Source organism: Thunnus albacares, chromosome 23 (assembly GCF_914725855.1).
Source record: "Thunnus albacares chromosome 23, fThuAlb1.1, whole genome shotgun sequence".
NCBI lineage: Eukaryota > Metazoa > Chordata > Actinopteri > Scombriformes > Scombridae > Thunnus > Thunnus albacares.
In genome coordinates, this window is record NC_058128.1 from 893,256 (window position 1) to 916,718 (window position 23,463).

Consider the following 23,463-nt stretch of genomic DNA (forward strand, 5'->3'; position numbering starts at 1 on the left):
TGAATACTTTCACTTCCTGTGTTCCTCCCTTCTTTACTGGAAGTCACGTGTGTGTGTGTGTGTGTGTGTGTGTGTGTATATGTGTGTGTGTGTGTGTGTGTTTGTGTGTGTGAGTGTGTGTGTGTGTGTGTGTGTGTGTGTGTGAGTGTGTGTGTCTAGAATCACTTACAGTTTAAAGTGTGAGCAGTGAATTTAATTTAAGAGCTTTGTGAAAAGTTTTCTGCCTGTTTTCTTGCTGTTAGATACAAACAAACAGACATGAAGACTCCTCATTGTGCTAAAAACTGTTATTTTCTGTGTCATCAGATGAAGTCAAACAGATAAATCTGCACCTACAGTCCACAGGGAGACTAAACTAGACCCTCTGACAGTGAAATAATGATCATAATACTGTAACACTCAGGCTGCATCACCAATGTTCTTCTGACAGCAACAACTATCAGACTACCTGTCCAATTCCTCACCTCAGTATACATAAACACAAAGAAAAAAAACAAATCTATTTATGATCAGTGTTAATATATATAACAGTCTTGGTTGTAGGTTTCTATTGTAACCAAAACATCAGTAATTAAATGAGGTTTCTACTATGACAACCAGTACTGCCACCACCTGCACATCATCACCGTTCAGCCTGCTGATGTGTTGGTATCTGCTGTGGCAACAGGTGTCATCAGGTCCTCCAGCAAGTTATGCTGAATCTATCTATGCTTCATCTATTCATTATTCTATAGGCCATAAGTATTTAAACCCTGCAAGACGCTTCTAAGAAGGTTAATTGCATATTAAACACACAGCATTAGACCAGACAGTTTCATACACGCTACAATGACTCACCAGCAGCTCAGCTTTGATGTTTGTTTGTTTTTTTTTTTTAGCACAAATACTGTCATAAACGGTACCATGGTGAAATGTCAGGAGGTTATAAAAGTATGAAAAAATAGATACCACCCCAGCCTACATCAGATAAGATCAATAATAGTTTAAAAAACAGGATCTAAATCAATGCAGCATAACCAGAGATATTTTTTATTTCACGTTCTTCTTTTCTGTCAAAACCTGGTGCCTACATTACCCACAATGCAACACAACTCCACAATGCAAAGCAACTCGATTTAGTCCATTGTACAGATTCAGGTGTGTCATGCTAGTAGAGACTAATGTAGCCTGGAGCTGCTGCCTCCAGCAGAGATGAGGAGCTACAGAGATCTGCTAAACTCACTTCTTTCTAACTCAATGCACGGAGAGAGAGACAGGAGTATGACATGCAATAAGAGTCCCACAGCTGGGAGTTGAACCATGGTCGTTTTGTTTATGTTTTATGAGCCTTAACCATCAGACCACCAAGGCGCCCCAACTTGTGCTCTCCAACACCTGCAAACACACTATGATGTGTAAAACCCTTTAACCTCCATGTTATCTACATTAGCCTATCAACTATCAATCAAGGCAGAAACATCAATGAAAATACTCATCTTACATGTCACAAACCTTGTTTTATGTTTTTGAACCAACAGTACTTGTTAGTGACTGAGTTTACTCTACTCGCTCTATATATGAATTTAACAGGTCCAGAAAATTATCAGCAAAAAGCTCAGACAAATAAAACCCAATAAGTTTTCAGTAACAATAATTACAAAAACCTCACACAACAAACAGCTCATAATATAATTTAACTGAAACTACATTCATTAAATGGAGCTTTGAACTCATTTAAAAACTTTCATTACTTAACAGCTCTCTGCTAAAACACACGATGGAGGCTCCATGTTGTTTTTTAAGTGCTCTGATAAAACAATGAGAAAAAAATTCATGTTTTTGGTTTAGTCACAAAGATAACACTGAGGTGTAGACAGACTGAATGTGAATCACATTTACAGCAACATCACCAACATCACTCATTTCATAGCCAATCAATCAATTGATCAATCAGCCACCAAGAAAACTGACAGACACATAATGTAGCGACGGGAAGAAAACATGGAAAAATGTCCCACTTATACAAAACATCAGCAGATACCAGTGTGAGGGAGAGGAAGCAGGTTAAAGGAGTGTTACACACTCTGCATAAAGAAAGTTCACTAACCAAGACCACTCCTTCTAGAGTATGGATTTAATGGTTTATTGGGAGTGTGATGGAAGAGCAGGGTGAAAAAGAGGAAGGATAGTTAGAGGGATGGTTGGAGAGGGAAGGATGGATGGGGGGAGGGAGAGGGTCGGGGGTGTGAGGATGCGGGGGTGAGGGGGTAGGGGTCGAGGGGATGAGGGTCGAGGGATGGGGAGAACGAAGAGCAGGCGGGAAAGAAGGGAAGGAGGGAGTGGATAGGAGAGCGATAGATGAAAGGAGGAGAGGCGTCGACGTCGGGGAGGTAAGTGGGAACAAGGGAGTCGAGACTCAGGGTGGGGGTGCTGTCTTGATGATCCGGCATCTGTACGAGACCCCCAAAGAGACTTCAACCAGAGAGGTGAGAATGGGATTTCTTTATGTTATCCAGGTCGTGATGGATGTAGGTATGATAGGCAGGGGATGACCAACGGCTGAGGATTTTGATGATGTTGTCGGGAATACCTTGTCTAGAGGTGGTGGAAGCGGCTCCAATGCGGAATGAGTGTCCTGAGAACTGGTCTGGGGATATTCCGGATCTGGCAAGTACTGAGCGCATGTGGTGATGGAACCAAAAAAGTGTTGCTACCCTTCCCGTTTCTGTGATGAACAGAGGGTCTTGAGGGGAAGCTCGGTTGGCTAGTCTTGTATTGATGTACTTGTGGATGGGTTTGTAAGGACTTATGTATGAATCTAGGCGGAAAAGGTAGATGGGTTGAGGTTGACCCGACTGGTTGGTCTTGCTGCGTTTGAGGTGGTAGATGTGTGTGTCTGAAGAGTGGAAAGAGATGTCGGACAATGTGGCGTGTAGTGATGGATCAAAGGAGTGGGAGGGAGCTGTGATTTCTGAGCAGCGTAGGAAGCCGAAAAAGGCTAGTAAAAACATGGACTCCAGGGCTTTGTCTATGTGGGGAGACATGTAGCCTGTGCATAGTGTGTGAATGCATCGGGCCAGAAGGTCCAACGTGAGGGGAGAACGTTTTGGTGTGGGGTGCGGTTCCGCCTTGCGGAGACCTTTAATTAACATATTAATATGAGAGTGGGACAAGGCTGGGCATGGTGCTCCGGAAATCAATTTAACAAAGAAATTGACTCCACTGAGGTAAGTCTATATGGTGGAAGACTTGATCTTGAGCTGAGTGTGGGAGAATGTAATGAAGCAGGAGAGGGTAAGAATGTCCAGTGAAGGGAATGGGAGTCCGTGGGAGACGTGAAAGGCTTTAAAGGAATTCCAGCCGGTGAGGTATGAAGATAGTGTTCGAGGGGCGACGTTGTTGATGATGTTGTCCCGTGAAATGGTGACCAGTTGTAGCTATAGAGAGAAGGTGTGACAAGAAAGATCGGCCCTGAGGGATGATGCGGGTGGCGTAGTTGAAATGGCCCAGCAGAGAGAGTAATTGACGTTTGGTGTATGTGTTGGCCATGAGAAAGTTTTGAATGAGTAGAGAAATGCAGTGGAGCTTCTCAGTAGGCAGAGATGCTTGGAGTGTAATGGAGTTGAGGGTGATGCCGAGGAATTCCAGGGATGTGCTTGGGCCTTCTGTTTTTTCTGGAGACAGGGGAACGCCGAGATCGGTGAATGCGGAAGTCATTGTGGTGAGACCATATGACGGGGGCGAAGACGGTGGCGGTGGCGTGACCGTGAGGAAGTCATCAAGTAGGTGGATGACATACGGGAGTTTATAATTGTTGGAAAGAATCCAGCAGAGGGCTTCGGACAATGAGTCGAAGATTTTTGGGCTGCTCTTGCTGCCGAAGGTTAGACGCACGGCAAAATAGTATGCGCCCTTCCAGGAGACCCCAAAGAGGTGCCAGTAGTCGGGGTGGATGGGGAGGACTTTGAAAGCACTTGTGATGTCCACCTTGGACAACCATGCTCTTTGGCCCGCGAGGCGGATGAGGGAAATGGCGTGGTCTATGGTGGCGTATTGCATGGAAAAGTCCAAGCTGGGAATCAGGCTGTTAATGCTTGGAACAGTGGAACCGTGGGGGGACGAGAGGTCGATGATGAGCCTCTTTTTCCCCAGAGTACTTCCTGGTTGCCACTCCGATTGGGCTGACTACAGCTGTTGCTTTGTTGCATCCGTCCTCCCTGGTAGAGGACAGGTCTCCCTCTCCTGTCCGTGCCTTTGGGGAGGGGGCCGAGGATGGACGGGTGATCTACGGCAGGTTTGGGGGTGATGGATGGTGGGGGAGCCGCCAATGGCAAGTGGTATGGCATGGCTGGGCTTCGCTTGTCTGTTACCGAGGCGTGAGACGGAGAGGGTGCATGCTGCAGCGGGATGGGAAGGGGCGCCGCACATTTCGCAGTGCAGAGAATCGCGAGCTGCAAAAACTCGGCAGTAGAGCTCGTGGTCCAGCGTTCCCCAGTACGTGCCCTGGTTGAACTGTTGGAGGCGACCGGCGGCTTGGGAGGTGAAGAGGATATGATAGGAATAGAATCCATTGCCGTTCGAGGTCCATGATGTGAGTAAGAAAGTTTTAAGTTTAGATGCTGATGTGTCACAGGGTACTTGCAAGCTGAGACAAAGGGGAGAGGAGCAGATGTGGTGTGTCTAAATACCCTGTGGTGCGGAAATGGGATGCGTACAAGGCGTGGTCTTTGGTTCCCGAACTTTGTTTATAAGTCTATAAACTTCATAAAGAATTATAAATATATAGACACATAGTTTAAGAACAAAATGCTGTGTATGTTTTTTTCATTTATTGTGATTAAAGTTTCCTTTATGTGTTCGTTCTCTTTCAAACTGGTTCAACTGGATGTAGTGCCGGCTCATAGGTCCAATTCAACAGTAACATGAGAGAAACTCTGTCTTTATCAGTAATGAACTGAAGCCACACCCTGCCTCACACAGCTAGAAACCAGCAGCTGATGTGAAAACATTTCTAACACTTCCTTACTTTCATTTTTGTTTTTGCAGCAGGACTTTTAACTGAGAACTGTTTAAAACTCACACAATAGTACAGTATTGCAGGTTTGTAGACTGGGTTGATTTTACACTGCTGGTTCCTGGACAGAGACAACTGAAAAAAGTAAACTTCCCAAAATACAGAAAAAAACAACCTCACTGAAAGAGGAGAAGCAGAAAGAGAATTCAGCACAGAGTCCTTAAGATGTAGAAAGATAAACAAAATATCATTATTATTATTATTATTATTATTATTGTTCTAACACTGAAAGTGACCATATTAAGGTTATAATACCTGAACACTGAAACTAAAACAATGAGTTCAAACAGTGTAAAAGGCTGATTGGAGCTGAGGGGAACTGCAGAGTCTGCTAATAATTTACTGTGGGTTCATCACTACGTGCAACCTTTCACATCACATGTACAGTCCTCATCTGATCCTTTGTTCATATAAACATGTCAATTATACAGATATGGATTTAATGATTATTTCATCTCATGCCTTCTCACCAGTGCAACTGTTCAAGACCTGCATGGTAAATGCAACTCAAATCATCTGAGACTTTATCACACAGACGACAAAAGCTCCAGTATTTTCTGTTGTTTTCATACTTTTTAAGATGGTTTTCAAAGGTTTTAAAACCTTTTTACTGCTGTTAAAATGCATCTAGCTCCTTCTTTAAAAATATTTTTTTTCTTTCTCCTAATGTTAGGTATACTAGTGAGCCCATGGGGGTGAACATTCTTGGCTCCGTGTTTCCACTGCTTGCAAAGCACCACAGAAACTCTCTGATGCTGATCTAGAGGCAGGAGAAGTCATGTCAGTGACGGGGCATAAATGTGAATTGTATCTGTAATCTTACTGGCTCTAAAACTACAACTAGAGAAGATGCTGGAGCAATATCCTTGCTTCCGGCACTGTGCAAATAAAACACACCTGTCCAGAGTCAAACAACCCTGTACCAGCAAATAAAAGTGCTAACATAACTGAACACCACTTCAACAATTGCATAATTAATGGCAATATTCAGATAAATGTTAATAATCACCCCATCTTTAAGCATGCTTTTCACTGTGTCTGTGTGTTGCTTGGCAACCATTCTGCCAAATGTCGCTGAAGAACTACATTGCTTGGCGGAAAAATGATTATTTGTTATCAATAAATTATTATTTTTTTGTTGCTATGTGTTTATTCTATGAAACTTTGCCAGGTATATGTATTATCTGTTTTATAAAAACAATAAGCCCCAAGAGGCTGTGATTTTGGAACAGCTAAGGTCCGTTGTTAGGCACTCTGCTCCTGTATACCACAGCTTCTTGGGGCTTATTGCTTTAACATATATATACAGTCACATCAACTAACACATACATCTTGGAGGTCTGTATGCATCATCAAAGCCATGGTATTTTCACCAGTCAATAGAAGAAAAGAAAGAAATATAACAGCCCTCAAAGCCAACAATGTATAATAACATCAGTTTATTAAGTCTACATTAAACATAGTTGATGTGCTCCTTTATTTGAAGGGCTGATTTCAGTCTGCTTCCTCTGCATTTACTGGAAATTCTCTCTGGTTTAAAATGAAACTGAAAACCTGATAACACAGAGATTTCTGTCCATGAATCCATGTTTTATAAACATTTTCTTACCTCTTACTACTAAGTTTAAAGTTATTTCCTGTGTCTATAAAAGCCTCTGATGTACATATATTTATGAATTCTTAGGTTGAAATGAATCCATGTAATGTATTTTAATATTTTAATTTATTCATCACATTCTGTAAGGCTTGTAAGGCTCTTACTTCTTAAATGTTTGACTTAGATGTCTCAACTGGATTTTAGAAATACAGAGCAACCACCTAAATGTTTGACTAGACAGCACATTTGATTTTTATTACATGACATTTAATAATTTAAGTAATTAAAGTTTATTTATAAAGCACCTTTCAAGGTTAGATGTCACAAAGTGCTTCACAATGAAAGATGAAGACAAAAAGAAAATGGAGACACAATATAGAAAAATAAAATAGAAATAGATCAATAGAACTCTACTACTCAAAGGTAAGTCTGAACAGGTGTTGAGCTGCTTTTTAAAGGCGTCCACAGATCTTAAATCCAATAGGAGACAGTTCCAAAGTTCAGTCAAAGGCTCAGTGTCCTTTAGTTTGGAGTCTGGAGAGAACAGCAACCAACTCTGATCAGACATTAAACACCTGCTGGTAACTCACTGCTGACCAGTGCTGGAGAGGAACTGACTACATTTACTCAACTACTGTATTTAAGTACAGTTTAAATATGATGATGGAAAACATCTAATAACTGTGTGCCACCTTTGAATTTTTTTCACCACCAACATCCAGTTTGTAATAATCATAATAATGCAAACACAAGAGCTTTCATCAGTGGGCCAAAGGCTCAGTCACCATTGTGTTACCTCATTCAGCGATAGATAGTGACTGTAGGAGCCATTTATGTTGATTGTTGGCATGTCATTTGTTTAGTTATAACTTGCAGTATTATTTTGGACACTGGGTGGTGGTCATTAGATGCACAGGGTTGTATATCTAGGGGCATAGGTGACAGGAAATGGGAGGCACAGGCAGGGGGAGCACATACAGTTCTTACCAGATCGGGAACAGACGCACACTACAGCTGGCAGGATAGAAACCCGGTATGTTCATGACATGTACAAAGACTTCAATAAAACAACAAACTAAACGGCAGCCAACGGACTGGAAAATCTGTTCTTGAATCTGCGTAAGATCACTCCTAACTTAACCTACCTGTGTAGTAATGGTAAACTGGAAAAACAGGAAAAGAAAGGACATCAAAAAATGAAAATTGCCATTACAGTGACTAAACAGACATTTATTTAATGAAAATCCTCACCATTATTACTTTAAAGTCCTGCATTTGTAAAATCTAAATCTTAAAAGTAAAATTAAGTAAATTAAATGTAGTGGAGTAAAAAGTATTTATTTATTTAAGTATGTATTTATAAGTATAAAGTATTATTAAAATGTGTGTACTCAGGCAAAGTACAAGTATCTGATGATTGTAGTAAAGTACAGTACTTGAGTAAATGGATCAGTGGAAATAAAGAAAACAAAGATGATGGTTTGATGTTTTACTTCAACACTGAATCTAATCCAGCTGCTGCAGCAGTTTTACAACCTTAAAGCTACTGAAGGGGAAATATAAGGTGGAAACTGGATTAGAAGAGGTTCATAAAATGTCAAAGCTTCCTGTTTCACAGCTGATATTTATGTAGATTTATTGGAGTTGTGTCCATGTCACAGGTTTGAGCCCAGCTTGTCTCCCTGTGAGACTAAAACACACTGTTGATGCAGCAGCACCACCTGCTGTCCAAACCAACAAACTACCTGCTGCTGTCCACAAGAATACATTACAACCACAATCAATATTTCATTCACTAACACATGAAATATCATCCAGAGTAGAGCTGCTAACGGTTGTGTTTTTAATATTTCACAATAAGTTACATGAAATATTAAGTTACTAAAGAAAAAGGAAATTACAAATCAGGGACGAGCTGATAATTGATTAATTATTAATAAGTACTTCCTGTATAACTGTGAATGAAGGAATATACACTCAGCGAGCACTTTATTAGGAACACCACACTAATACTGGGCAGGGCCTCCCTTTGCTCCCAAAACAACCTCAATTCTTGGTTGCAGGATTCCACCAGATGTTGGAAACATTCCTTTGAGATTCTGGTCCATGTCGACATGATTGCATCACATCACTTCTGCAGATTTGTCAGCTGCACATTCATGCTGCGAATCTCCTGTTCTACCACATCCCAAAGCTGCTCTACTGGGTTCAGATCTGGTGACTGGGGAGGCCACTGAAGTACACTGGAGTCATTGTCATGTTCATGAAACCAGTTTAAGACACTTAAGCTTTGTGACTTGGTGCATTATCATGCTGGAAGTAGCCGTTAGAAGATGGTAAATTGTGGCCACATGGTCAGCAACAATACTCAGATAGGCTGTGACATTCAAACCATGATTGATTGGTATTAAGGGGTCCAAAGTGAGCCAAGAAAACATTCCCCACACCATTACAGCAGCACCAGCAACCTGGACTGTTGACACAAGGCAGGTTGGGTCCATGGTTTCATGCTGTTGATGCCAAATTCTGCCTGAGATTCATCAGACCAGGCTACGTTTTTCCAGTCAACAGCTGTCCAGTTTTGGTGAGCCTGAGCCCACTGCAGCCTCAGATTTCTGTTGTTGGCTGACTGGAGTGGAACCCGCTGCGGTCTTCTGCTGTTGTAGCGTCTGCCTCAAGGTTCCACGTGTTGTGCATTCTGAGATGCTTTTCTGCTTTTCAGTTGTAAAGAGGTTATCTGAGTTAGTGAAGCCTTTCTGTCAGCTCCAACCAGTCTGGCTATTCCCCTCAGATCTCTCTCATCAACGAGGCATCTCCGTCAGCAGAACTGCAGCTCACTGGATGTTTTTTCTGAGTGTTCATCTTCTGGAGTCTGAGAGGTAAACCAGTTACACTGGAGACACACACACATACACTGCATAATAAACCCAGTCCTTCCACTCAACTTAGTAACTTCTTATTAGTTTAAATGACTTTAAAAACAACCATGTGTGTTTTCCAGCCATCACAAAGATAAACTTTGACTCTGGTTTAAAGCTCTAATATGTAATTATTCCACATTAAAATGTCTAAAAACAACTAGACCTATGTTATATATGTTGTTGAGTTGTGTACTTACATTATCCCAAATGTTTCCAACAGTTTTCAAACCCAGAAAAATCTGTAAATTAATCAAAGTAACGGACCGTTTCATTTGGTCGCCTGTCGATGGCGTCATACCTCCTCTACCAAAGAGTAAACACGCACCAGATGCATACGGCGGCACTGTGTTTGTCCGCTACAATGGCTTCTACCAAAGAGTAACTTACACACATACAAGATAATACATCGGTGTTGTGGTTGTTCCACACAAACTGTTATAAATGGACTTTTATTCAGTTTTAAGACACATTTTCATGATAAATTTAGGTGGTTTTTAACTATATCTTTTAGCCGGAAGAAGGATTTTAGTCGTTGGACGTCTGGATCTTAAGTTATCAGAGAAATAAACTGGACAAACGTTAGCAGCAGCTCGGCTAACAGCCCCTCCAGGAAGTCCGGTGGTCGCCAAACATCGTCGGAGAAACACTGATTTTTTAGGTGAAACAGCTTTATTCAGTGTTTTTACCTGTAATCTCCGGGTCTGTTTGTTCTGGAGAGGAGGAGACCTCTGCGGGTAAAAACATCCTGAATGATGAACACTGGAGTAATCCTATCCCGCTGAAGCTGCTTATTTAACGACGAAGACAACAACTCCCATGATCCCTTGCTGCTTCACACCGTCATCACACTCCGTCTTTTGTTATTGTTTTGATTGAGACGCCTAGCGGCTGAAATTACATATTGTGCGTTTAAAACCAACAAACAGACTTCAGATAAACTTCTGTGTGGTTCTTATCTGTGACTTCTCTCTATTTTCATCACTGTGAGGACGCAGAAACCAGGAAAAGAACAAAGTAACCAACGTTTGAAGACATCAACACTGTGATTTCATATTTTTCTGACACAGTTTAATCAACTAAACAATTAATCAGAAAAATAATCAGCAGATTAGGATGATGCTCCATCGCACGAACCCAAGCACTCCACTGCTTGGCTAGCCAGCACCTCACCTGACTTAAATCCTATTGAGAACGTGTGTGTCCTTCTCAAACGTGAGATCTACAGTGAGGGAAGACAGTACTCCTCTTTGAACAGCATTTGAGAGGCTGCAGTCGCTGCTTCAAAAAAAAACCGCCAGACTCCCTGGATGGAGAGCTCATGGCAGTTACTGAAAAGAACGGTGGCTACATTGGTTATTGAATATTTTTGAAAGGCCAAAAATGTTATTTAATTGTCATTTTATTTTACTTATTTGTTACTCTAAGAATTGAGAATAAACAAGTAAGTTGGGAAAACTTCTTTCTGTAATTTAGTTGCCTAATAATTGTGCACATTATTATATTCCCCTTAAGAAAGGCAAGACTCACTTTTCCCTTGGTAAACATTCAGGTTTGAGATTCAATAACATTTGGGATTGACTGAGAGCATTGTATTTATTCAACAAATACAAATTAATACTGAGTAATACAGTTTGCCTAATGATTGTGCACACAGCACGTAGCACCGGGAGATTCAGAGACTTTGAACATTAATAGTAATGTGGTATTAACACTCAACTGCTCTCTACATCTCCTGTACTGCACTACTATGGAAGACAATAAACATTATAACATGTATTTCCTTTTTAGGTAGGTATGTACAGTCTTAATAATTGAATAAAACATATTAAAAGGACAATTAATATGCTTTCTTTAGTTTAATTAAACTGAATGAATTATTTTTCATTGGGACATGAGTTTTAATGCCACATGAAAATCAAACTACGACAGAAAACAAAGTGAAGAGATTTAAGATGTTTCATTGTTGTCCAGCAGAGAGCAGCAAAGACCTGCAAACACTAAATACACAACTGCTGTCAGTGTTCATGAGGAGGCGCAGGGCAGCTTTATTAAATAAAAATGATTATTTAATAGAAATTAAAAAGTAATGTCTAAATAACTGTCATTTAACCAGTGATTTTCTTTTCATTATGACAATAATAATAAATAAATCCATACATCATTTTAGAATACATATAAAATATAATACATACATAAAACATATAAACACATATAACAATATGTACTGTATTTCAATGTATTTATTTCTTTGATTTGTTTTCATTTAGATATTTTAAATCTTCCATACATGTCTGATAAACCTGTAAAACTGGAAAAATAGAAATCATTAATAGTTCTGAGTGAAGATCTGATCAGAGTTTATTTCTCCAAACATCTGTTTGGTTTCACTTCCTCAGTCTATTATTGTCCTCCAGGCAACATACATAACACAAAGGTTCCTACCTGCATAACAGGTTGTGCAGCTTAATGCTACAGTAATAATAATACTAATATCAGTCATAACACTTTCAGTAGCATTAAAGGTTAATCACCATTCAGAGGTTTTATTTAGTTGCCTGTTTTTCTTTAAATATATATATATATATATATATATATATATATATATATATATATATATATATATATATATATATATATATATATATATATATATATATAGCACTTTTCTAGGTCAGACGTCACAAAGTGCTTCTCAATGAAAGATGAAGATAAAAAGATAATGGAGACACAATATAAGAACAGTAAATAAAATAGAAATAGATCAATAGAAGTCTACTACTCAAAGGTAAGTCTGAACAGGTGTTGAGCTGCTTTTTAAAGGCGTCCACAGATCTTAAATCCAATAGGAGACAGTTCCAAAGTTCAGTCGAGGCTCAGTGTCCTTTAGTTTGGAGTCTGGAGAGAACAGCAACCAACTCTGATCAGACCTTAAACACCTGCTGGTAACTCACTGCTGACCAGTGCTGGAGAGGAACTGACTACATTTACTCAACTACTGTATTTAAGTACAGTTGTGAGGTACTTGTACTTTACTTGAGTATCTCCATGTAATGCTACTTTCTACATGTCAGAGGGAAATATTGTACTTTCTACTCCACTACATTTATTTGACAGCTTTAGTTACTTTTCAGATGAAGATTTGACACAATGGATAATATAACAAGCTTTTAAAATACAACACATTGTTAAAGATGAAACCAGTGGTTTCCAACCTTTTTGTCTTTTGACGTCTTACAAAAAGCAGTGTGTAGTCGGGGTCACATTTCACATGTCTATGAGTTGTTAACAGCTCCACCAAATAGTGATTTTTCCCTCTAAACTTCTCACATGCTTTCATTTCAATAAATGTTCAAATGATCCAATATTTCAGCAAAAATCAAAGATTAGAGAAAAAGTCCAAAAACTGAAAACAGATTTGTGTATCAGAACTTTGTTTTTTCTTCTTTCCTCTCCCATTAATCATCTCACCACCCCTCAGATTTATCTGCTGACCCTTTGGAGGGCCCCACCCCTAGGTTGGGAACCACTGGACTAAACTAGCTAACTGTATATAAAGTAGTGTAAACTAGCTCCACCTCCAGCAGCTACAACAGTAACATGCTGCTCTAACACTGATGCTTCACTATTAATGTTCAAATCCAAACATGATATTTGTCGACAATAAGAAAAATATAGAAAATTTCTAGACAAATCCATTAAAAACACATCATCTGCTTACAACTACATTATAGTGTGTTATAAACCATCTATTAACTGTTTATACATTGATTATTGATGATCAATATGGGGGATTAAAGTCAAGTGTCACTAAAAAATGGAAACAATCATTTGTTGGTATTTTTCCAACATTATCCGACACTCGGAGAAAGAAAAACTCCACAAAAAAAATAACTTTGAACAAGAAAAAGAAAAGACAAGAAGACAGAAAGATGAAGTCTCGGATCATAAAACAGTTTTATTTTTATCTGATTCTTTTTACACTTAAAGAAACTTTGAGGAGTTTAAGAGCTGAGTGTGTTGAACTGTGTCAGTGTTCCTGCAGTCGAACAATAAAAAGTCTCTGCAGGCCGTCGGCAGCAGCAGCCTTCAAATATTTCCAGAGTTTCTTGGAAGGAGCGAGGATATAAACCTCAGTGTTCACAGCTTTCTGAGAAACTCACAGGACTCACATGAGGACGACCACGCTGCCGCTTCCAGTCACGCACACCGACAAACTTTATCTGCATGTTTTTACTCAAAAACACTCAATTTACTCACTAATTTACCCACAAGAGAAGTTTAAAGAGCGAAACTGAGGAGCAACGACATGTAAAGTTTAATTTAATTTAGTTTAATTTGGACTTTTACAAACTTTACAACAAAGAAAAAGTCACTTTAGTGCAGATAATAATGTGATTTTAGGTTTAAATGGTTGTTTTAGAGCATATTTTTAGACAAACGCGCTCAAACTGGAGGTTTTTTTATCTCGTCAGTCCACCTTAAACACACACACACACACACACACACACACACACACACACACACACACACACACACACACTCAGAAAGCCGATCCTCTGCAGGCTGTTGAGGAATTAATGAAGTATGGTGAGAGCAGCCATTGTTGTGTTTTCTGAGGGTTTTTCTGGTTTCCAGACACAAAGAGCTCCTTGAAGGTGTTTCACTGACAGACTTTAATCGTGTAATTCAGGTCAACTTCCAGGAAAAAATGTGGGATAAAAAAAAACAAAAAACAACAAAAAACAAAAAAAAAAAAGAAGTCGTCTCAGACAGAAGCTGAAGTCTGAGAACAAGAAGGAACATGTGGAGGTTCAAACACAGGAAGAAGGAAATGAAAATAAAAACAGAGGAAATCACAGCGAAGCTTGTTCTGATGTTTCAAACATTCAGGATGTTTAATCTCTTCAAAATGATGATTTGATCAATAAAAACAAACCAGAAAAAAAAACACAAAACTAACTAAACTAACGATGACTCATCATGGATTCGTCTCCATGGTGACGTGTTGTTGTTGTTGTTTCATTTCTTCTTTTGTCTTTTTGCTTTCACACGTTTGAAAACAAGTTTTATATTCACTCCATTAAATTCTGTATTCTTCCTGCTTCATAATAAACCTGCAGATTATTTTCAACATTAATTAATTCATTGTTGTTTCATTTAATGACAGAAAACTGTAGAAAAATAAACTTTTATAATTCTAGTGAGACTGAAAAATATCTTTGTTTAACTGGAAATAAAGTTTCTCCTCATAACAAGAAATACTTTATAAATAAATACTTTTCTTGTTATAATGATGTTTTCTCATAATAGTCGATGCTTCATGCTGATAACAAACATCTGAGTTGTTTTCAGCAGCTTTTCTTTCTGTGTTTGATCTAAAACAAAGTCAGACTTGATCGATTCATTCAAACGTTCACGAACAACAACAAATAATGTTTCCATAATATGATGTAATCAATATTTACTCTCAATATAAGCAGAAAACACCACAGCTGTTTATATAAGCAGCTCGTCTTAATATAAGTTGTTTTTCTTGTTATACTGAGACACATTATGAGGATGTAATAATGGTTATAATGGTTATAATGGTTGTAATGGTTATAATAATGGTTGTAATGGTTATAATGGTTATGATGGTTATAATAATGGTTATAATGGTTATAATAATGGTTGTAATGGTTATAATAATGGTTGTAATGGTTATAATAATGTTATAATGGTTATAATAATGGTTGTAATGGTTGTAATGGTTATAATAGTTATAATAATGGTTGTAATGGTTATAATAATGGTTATAATGGTTATAATGGTTATAATAATGGTTATAATGGTTATAATAATGGTTGTAATGGTTATAATAATGGTTGTAATGTTATAATAATGTTATAATAGTTATAATAATGTTATAATGGTTATAATAATGGTTGTAATGGTTGTAATGGTTATAATAGTTATAATAATGGTTGTAATGGTTATAATGGTTATAATAATGGTTGTAATGGTTATAATAATGGTTGTAATGGTTGTAATGGTTATAATAGTTATAATAATGGTTGTAATGGTTATAATAATGGTTGTAATGGTTGTAATGGTTATAATGGTTATAATGGTTATAATAATGGTTGTAATGGTTGTAATGGTTATAATAGTTATAATAATGGTTATAATGGTTATAATAATGGTTGTAATGGTTGTAATGGTTATAATAGTTATAATAATGGTTGTAATGGTTGTAATAATGTTATAATGGTTATAATAATGGTTGTAATGGTTGTAATGGTTATAATAATGGTTATAATGGTTATAATAATGTTATAATGGTTATAATAATGTTATAATGGTTATAATAATGGTTGTAATGGTTGTAATGGTTATAATAGTTATAATAATGGTTGTAATGGTTATAATAATGTTATAATGGTTATAATAATGGTTGTAATGGTTGTAATGGTTATAATAGTTATAATAATGGTTATAATGGTTATAATAATGGTTATAATGGTTATAGTAGGTGAAGGATGTTCATGTTGCTACTCTGTCAGAGGAAGAATCGGCTCTGGGGAGTTTTGTCGCAATCAAAGCTTCAACTATTATGTCATTATAACCAGAAAACTTTCGTCATAAGTTTTCTGGTTATAATGGTTATAATAATGGTTGTAATGGTTATAATGGTTGAGAAACGGAGCAGCAGCATCACACAGCTGCAGAAACATCTGCTCTGCAACAAGAGAGAAAAACAGTCAGAAAGCTTCCAGGTCTCCGTCTGCAGTAAAAAACACACAAAGAAGAAAAACTTGTTTTCATACAGAATCATTTAATGTGAAACATTTATAAAGACATTTCTGATGTTTCACCAGACATGTGAGGATGATACCAGCTGGAGATTAAACTGACTTCCTGTGATCATTTCTACATGTGCTGCCTCATTTTATCTTCATGTTTATGATGTTTGTCGTTACTGTGAAGCTCTGAACGACATCACTGATCAACTTCCTGACATTTAATCATGTTCATCATGTTTACTGTGTTGGTCCGTCCAGCAGTTGTTGAGATATTTAAGTAAAACATTTAAAAAAGCAGATTATTTTTGAGGAACAGTTGAACTTTAAATAACAGGAATGAGCCTGAAAGATCTGATTGTGTGTTAGTCTGCAGCTATAATCAATATCTTTATAGTAACAGCGGATCACATGACAACGCTGCTCTTCAGTAAAAACACGCAGCAGGACGCGGAGCTGCAGGAGTTTCAGAGCTGGAGGTTATTTAATGTCTTGTATGTGATCTTTGTGCGTCAGTCTGTGTAAACGTGGATCACAGCAGGACGTCCTGCAGGACGGACGGATGGACGTCCGCGGCCTGCAGACTCTGCAGGAGTCTCTGCACCGACGCTTTCTTCCCTTCGGCTCGTCTCCACTGCAGCAGAGCGGCCAGCGTCGCTCCGTGAGAGCTGAGCGAGTGATCGGCCCGACAGCGAAACAACGCCTCCGCCGACAGACCCAGATCCAACAGCACCGCCTCCCACTCCGAACCCAACCGAGACGCCAGCCGGGACAACTCCCGGTCCGAAGGAACCCTCTGCAGCACCGAGTCAGGAGGACGCCACACGTCTGCCGAGACCAGAGAGAGAAAAACATTCATCTCACAGTCTCGGAGCTCTGAGCTGAACTCTCTCAAAATTCCTACTTTTATTTTGAAAATTTTCAAATATCAGAATTACGACTTTCTCAAAATTTGGACATTTATCTCAGAAATTTGCTTTTACTTTTCTCTCAAAGTTACGACTTCAATCTCAAAATCCAGACTTTCAACTCAAAATTCCTGCTTTTATTCTGAAAATTCTCACTTGTTTGATCTTAAATTACTGTCAGAATTACGACTTTCTCAAAAATCAGACATTGATCTCAGATTTATCATAAAATTTGGACATTTATCTCAAACATTTCTCAGTTTTTACTTCAAAGTTACGACTTTAATCTCAAACGTTATGACTTATATCTCAAAATTCCTAATTAAATCTCTGATTCACAACCTTTTGTGAAATTTGGACTTTATTCTCATAATCCAGACTTTTATCTCAAAATTCAGGTTTTAATCCTAAATTTTTGTTTTTTATCTCTAAATTCTGACATTCGAGACTAATTTCATATCAGTGTCTGGTTGACAGTCTCAGTGTGTTTCTGCTGTAGTCCAGTGAGGTCAGAGGTCAGTCTGCTTCACCTGTAACCACGCCCACCAGTGATGTCACACAGCAGCCAGGTGAGAAGTTAAGAAGTTAATGCGCTATATGTAATTTCAGCCGTTAAGGCGTCTCAATCAAAACAATAACAAAAGACGATGAGAGATGTTGTGAAGTAGCAAGAGGCATCATGGGAGTTGTTGTCTTCGTTGTTTAACAACCAGCTTCTCCTGGTTCCTTCTGTTCATTGTTCAGGAGGTTTTATCTCCTCTTCTCCAAAACAAACAGATTAAAACCAGTAAAAACACTGAATAAAACAGTTTCATGTTTCTGCGATGTTGCTCGTTAGCCGAGCTGCTGCTAACGTTTGCTCAGCTTGTTTCTCTGATAACTTAAGATCCAGACGTCCGATGACTAAAATCCTTCATCTGGTTAAAAGATTCAGTTAAAAACAACCAAGATCTTAAAGGTTTATCGTATAACGTGGCTTCAAACTGAATAAAAGTCGATTTATGACCGTTTCTGGCAGACGAGCACAACGCTGATGTCTGCATCTCTGCTACTCTCTGATGCCTGACAGGTGACTAAATGATGGATTTCTTTGGTTTGAACATTGTTGGAAACATTTGGGATGATAACTCAACAACATATATAACATAAGTCAAGTTGTTTTGAGACATTTTAATGCAGAAATGTTACATATTATATCTTTAAACCAGTGAAAGAGCAGCAAAGACAAGAGAACTTATAACACAGGCTTCATTTCAGGATTATTATTGTTATGTCTTTTATATACAGATCTGGACATTCATCTTAACTCCTGAGTTCTGTGTTTCTATTCATCACACTGAATAATAAACTGTTTGTTCTGACGTCGTCTCTTTAGTTCTGAGTATTTCATAGAAAGCCAGCGGGGGTTGTGCTGTTTGGTGTTCATTCATTGGACGACAGCATCAACAAAAAAACAACAGAGAAACTACTCTCAGCTCGTCTTCTGTCAACACATGTTGCAATCTGTGTGTTTTCTTTTAGGTCACTGTTACACAGGAAGTGTAACCAGGTTTCTCACCGCTCGTAACCTCCATGTGTGGTTAGTCTGATGAAATCCGTCCCGCAGCACGAGGACGCTCACGCTTCGGTCAAAACTGGCTGAATAACAGCTTCACGCTACGATTACTGAGCCAAAACAACACGGTTACACGGACAGCAGTTCGTCCATCAGCTGTTTGACGACCTCACATGTCCAAAGATCTTCAGTTTACCAGAAAATATTCACATTTAACCAGCTGGAATCAGACAATTTGTTATCAGAATAGTTGGTTCGACTGATTGTTTCAGTTCTTAATATCAGAAACTTTCATCATTTATGCTGCTGATGTTATTCAATGATATCGTCTCACTACTTCATAATGGTTTATTATAATTATCAAGGAGTTTCTATGAAGTTTGGTCTCATTTTTCTACATTTAAATCAATAAGGAAACAGACTATGAAGTAAACATTTCTACGGTTTTTACAGTGAAAACAAACTGTCTCTGTTTTGTTGTATTTTATTTTTACATGTTTGAGCTTCTTTTACGTGTCCTGATTCGTCTCGTTGGTTCTGTTGAATCTGTTCAACGACCACCGTCAGTAAAATATGTTAGAACAAGAAAACATCTTTGTTTTAACAGGAAAACCTTCTGGTCATAACAAGAAGCTGAGAAAAACTGATTGTTGTCATGTTGGCGGCGTTACGCTGCTGTAATACAGTAATTATATAATGTTATAACAACACTGAATCATAAAACATCATCAAAAATATCATTAAAACAAAAGAAACTGCAAATGTTCTTTATTGGCAGCAGCAGATTTACAGTATAATAAATCACTAAAGATCTATTATTATTATTATTATTATTATTATTATTATTATTATTATATTCTTTATTTACTGAACTGGTTGACTCTGTTGTTGTTTGTGGAGGTTCAGACTCCTCGCAGGCAGCTTTAAACTCTACAAGGATCATAAAAGTTTAGCAGCGGTGAAGCGTCACGATTCTCAGAAGCGCTTCCCAACTTTCAGGAAAGTTCTCAGAAACTCTTGAAACAAGACGAATAGTCGCTGCGCTGGAACCGAGAACAGTGAAAGATTCTTGGAAGGAGCTGATTGGTTTTGTTTGTTTAAGAGGGAAAGATTTCAGGACTCAACGCAGAGCGGAGGACGTGTTGAGGAGAAGTCTGTGTGCGGTGCAGAAAGCTCGGGTTTATGTAAGATAAATAAGAGTGAGCTGATGACGGTTCCTGGAAGCAGCTCCTGCAGCTCTGATGTCACAACTCCGACAATCAGTAACGAGACTCGCTGTCAGCTGGAGTTCAGCCGCCGCTCGTCTTTTCCAGGTATTTTTGGAGCTGCAGGTGTGTCAGCGCTGCCATGTTTGGAGGCATGATGACATATCTCCACACAGAGGGGAGGGGGGGGGGGGGGCGCTTGTTTTCCAGCACGGGCCTCCCTGCTTTCCAGGAATCCTGGCAGCTGCAGCCTCTCCTTATTAAAGCTGCAGAGCCGGATGTTTGCACATTTCATCACATGCTGCTGATCCAGATAAAGCTGCTAAAGCTCCTCTGGCTCTCTGTGTGCAGAAAAAAACTTAACACACCTCAACAAAGCTGAGAGATTCTTCTGTTAACATGCAGCAACTATGAACATTCACTTCTGTAGTGAAGTACAAACTTGTACTTTAGTTGAGTATTTTCATTTGAAGTTTGGTCACAACTTCTCATTTGAGGGTTTTTCTGTATTTTTACTGTTTTCTGAAGACGTCAAAACTATGAAACAACACATACGGATTCATGCAGCAAACAGAAAGGTGTTCAACAAACCAAAACATGTTTCATATTTTAGATTCCTCAACACTGTTTGTCTCCATCACAACCAGCTTCATGAGGTCGACTGTTGTTCTTAAAGGAGTTTCAAACATCTGCTGAGCTGCTTTTCCTTTGGACTCATCAGACCAAAGTCCAGGTTTCTACTGGTCTAATGTGCTTCCTGGTGTTTCTCTTCTTCTTAATGGTCTTCCTCAGTTCGACCATGAAGGCCTGATTCACAAAGTCTCGTCCTTTCCTGGTTCAGTCCTCATGTGAGGACCAGTTTCATCACAGCGTTTGATGGTTTTTTGCGACGCCACTCGAACCTTCATGTCTTCAAGTAATGATGGACGTTGTTTCTTATCTGAGCAGTTCTTGTTATAATCTGGATTACTGCAGCGGTGGAACAGAGCTGTTCGCTGCGTACCAACATTAACTCGGCAGAAGAAGGGAAGAAATTCCTCCAGTTAACCTTTAACGAGGTTTATCTGTTAACTGGAAACCATCCAGGTGTCGACATCATGAAGCTGCTTCAGACATTATCAACAGTATAGAGCTGTGATCAATGTAAACATTGTTATTACATGATTCCATACGTGTTGTTTAATAGTTCTGATGTCTTCAGTTTTGTTCTATAAACAGTAAAAATAAAGAAAAACCCTTGAATGACTGATGTATGTAATAATATATCAGTCTGACGGACCAAACCACTGCAATACTTTAACTAACCTCATAATACTTACGTACTTTTACTGTGGTAGGATTTCTCCTGCAGGACTTTTACTTGTAAAGGAGTATTTTTTTGACATCGCTGTATTAGTATTTTTACTGAAGTAGAGGGTGTGAATACTTCCTTCAGATCTCACCTGCTGCTGTCTCACCTGTGGCTCCAGGTGCGTCCTGCAGCTCCAGCACCAGCTTGTCTCTGACCCAGCTGAAGTCGTCCAGGGCCCGCAGCAGGGCGGGGAAGGCCCGGGGTCCGCGGCCCGGCAGCAGCTGCAGCAGTTTCAGGGTTTTCTGTCTGTCGGTCGGCTGGGACTCGATCTCCTGCACCTGAGCGTCCGTTAAAATGTTCTCCTGGTACAGAAACGGAACGATAGTGTCGCTGACCAGCAGCTGCCCGGACAGCTCCAGCTGGTGTCTCCGCAGCAGCTCTTTGTGTGCCGGCTCCATTTTAACAAACTATTATCCGTTAATACTTTAAATCATATTCATTATCTCAACATCTGCTGTTACCGACACAGTTATTCGTGTTATTGTGTTGTGATCGTTGTTCGTTATTGTGTCCGACTGGAAACACACAAGTGGAACCAAGTTTGGCTAACGCTAACCATGTCATGAGAGCCCTCTAAATCTTCTATTTTTGTAATATTCCTCAATAATTAGAAAGAAATTTAATCTATAGATTGATTATGAACCACTCTTCAATTCGGCATACAGTTGATACACCAGGATACATCATTTATTAAAAAATCTTAACGTTTTTACCGACTACATCTAGTTTCTACCGCGGTGACCGGTAGCTAGCAAACAGCGTAACTCACTAAGAAAATGAATGTTTTTGTTTAATAAAGTGCTTTTGTGGGATCAAACATATCCCGAATTAACAAAGTGACTCGAAATTATTCCAGAAACTCATATTTAAAGTTCTGTGGTCTCTTTATATTTAGTCGATTAATGAGGATTTCTAAAATATTTAGATTTTTAAACGGAGTTTGGCTCAAATGTATCAATAAGAAGTATTTGGTTTCTTTCGACTCACAATCAATTCGGCATAAATTTATTAAAGTAAGCAACACTTCTTACATGAAAAATAATTTAAATGTCTCGTACTGACCACCTCTTGTTTCTATAACTGTCTTTCCGGGGTTTGCAGAAACGTCATTAACGATGCTAAACTTAACCTTTGCATGAAATTAACTGCATTTTGGTGAATAAAATATATGCCGAATTCACCAGAATATCTACATATGTTTAAAAAAGCTTATCTTTTAAGTTCCACTACGTGTTTCTAGTTGACTATCAACAAGGTGGCCGCAAAACTGACGTTTTTATTAATGGAGGTCTGTGCAGCGGTCATTCAGTAGAAAACATCTGTTGGTGCAAACTCAGTTAAATAGACATTAACACAGCTGCATTTATCAGATAATTACACTAATATTCAGTTAAGAATAAACAGAATCCAACAAGCAACAATTCTTACAAGAACTAAAACAAAACTTGAGGTTTGGTGCTGGCAGCCTCCTGCTTCTGCTGCTCCGAGTAGAAACTACCAAACAACGTGAGCCGGTGATAAAATACACATTTTTATGAAATAAAGAGCTACTTGGTGGATCACATATATGCCGAATTTACTAGAACACCCAAACTTTTCCTAAAAGCCCATATTTTCTGTTATCCCAAGTTACTATTTACCAGTGAATGAGCAAATCTAAAAGTGGAAGATTTTTCAACGGAGATCTTCTTCCTCTTCTCTGAAGCCTCTATAAGAAAAAAAAAGCCTGTTTGGTCCCCTGAAGGCAAAAGAAAACCTTTTCTGAGAAATGTTTTGGAGTCACACATTAACTAACAGTGTCAAAGAGAGTCCCAGTTTACTCTGACATTTCTGGATCCTGTAAACTGGAAATAATAATAATTGTTTATATGTTTTACATTCCTGTTGATCTGATCTGATCTGATCACTGTCAGTTACAATAATACATTTCACTTTTTTGTGTGTTTTTGGCTCAGAGGATATAAAAGGAACTAATCCAGAAAGTTTGCACTTTTTGGAATGTAGAGAATCACAAAATAACATTAATGGTTCTGTAAGACTAAACTTCCACTTATTAGTCTTTTAACTACTTTTAACCTTTTTTCTTTTCCTGGC

At 38.6% G+C, this 23,463-nt stretch overlaps 1 protein-coding gene across 4 annotated transcripts; it reads right to left on the minus strand.

Annotated features, from left to right (window-relative positions):
* Positions 1-11: 11 nt before the first annotated feature.
* cradd (CASP2 and RIPK1 domain containing adaptor with death domain) lies at positions 12-23,238 on the minus strand. Of its 4 annotated transcripts, XR_006400521.1 has the most exons (4): positions 23,010-23,225; positions 21,461-21,671; positions 16,410-17,178; positions 12-24 (listed from the first exon to the last, which is right to left on the minus strand). XR_006400521.1 is itself a non-coding variant. In XM_044343139.1 (3 exons), the coding sequence occupies exons 1-3, from the start codon at positions 23,154-23,156 to the stop codon at positions 16,883-16,885; spliced, it is 639 nt and encodes a 212-aa protein (XP_044199074.1). In that variant the 5' UTR covers positions 23,157-23,238; the 3' UTR covers positions 16,366-16,882. The 4 variants fall into 4 exon arrangements, 3 of the variants coding, with proteins under 3 accessions (XP_044199074.1, XP_044199073.1, XP_044199075.1); XM_044343139.1 differs by lacking the exon at positions 12-24 and having other exon boundaries at positions 16,366-17,178; positions 21,476-21,671; positions 23,010-23,238; XM_044343138.1 differs by lacking the exon at positions 12-24 and having other exon boundaries at positions 16,366-17,178.
* Between the last annotated feature and the right edge of the window lie 225 nt (positions 23,239-23,463).

Coding starts and splice junctions, on each gene's coding strand:
- cradd (XM_044343138.1), bottom strand. CDS start 23,156: ATGTGTGACTCCAAAACATTTCTCAGAAAAGGTTTTCTTTTGCCTTCA. Junction 21,672..23,009: donor TTAGATTTGCTCATTCACTG/GTAAATAGTAAC, acceptor TTTCTGTACCAG/GAGAACATTTTAACGGACGC. Junction 17,179..21,460: donor CACAGGTGAGACAGCAGCAG/GTGAGATCTGAA, acceptor TGGTCTCGGCAG/ACGTGTGGCGTCCTCCTGAC.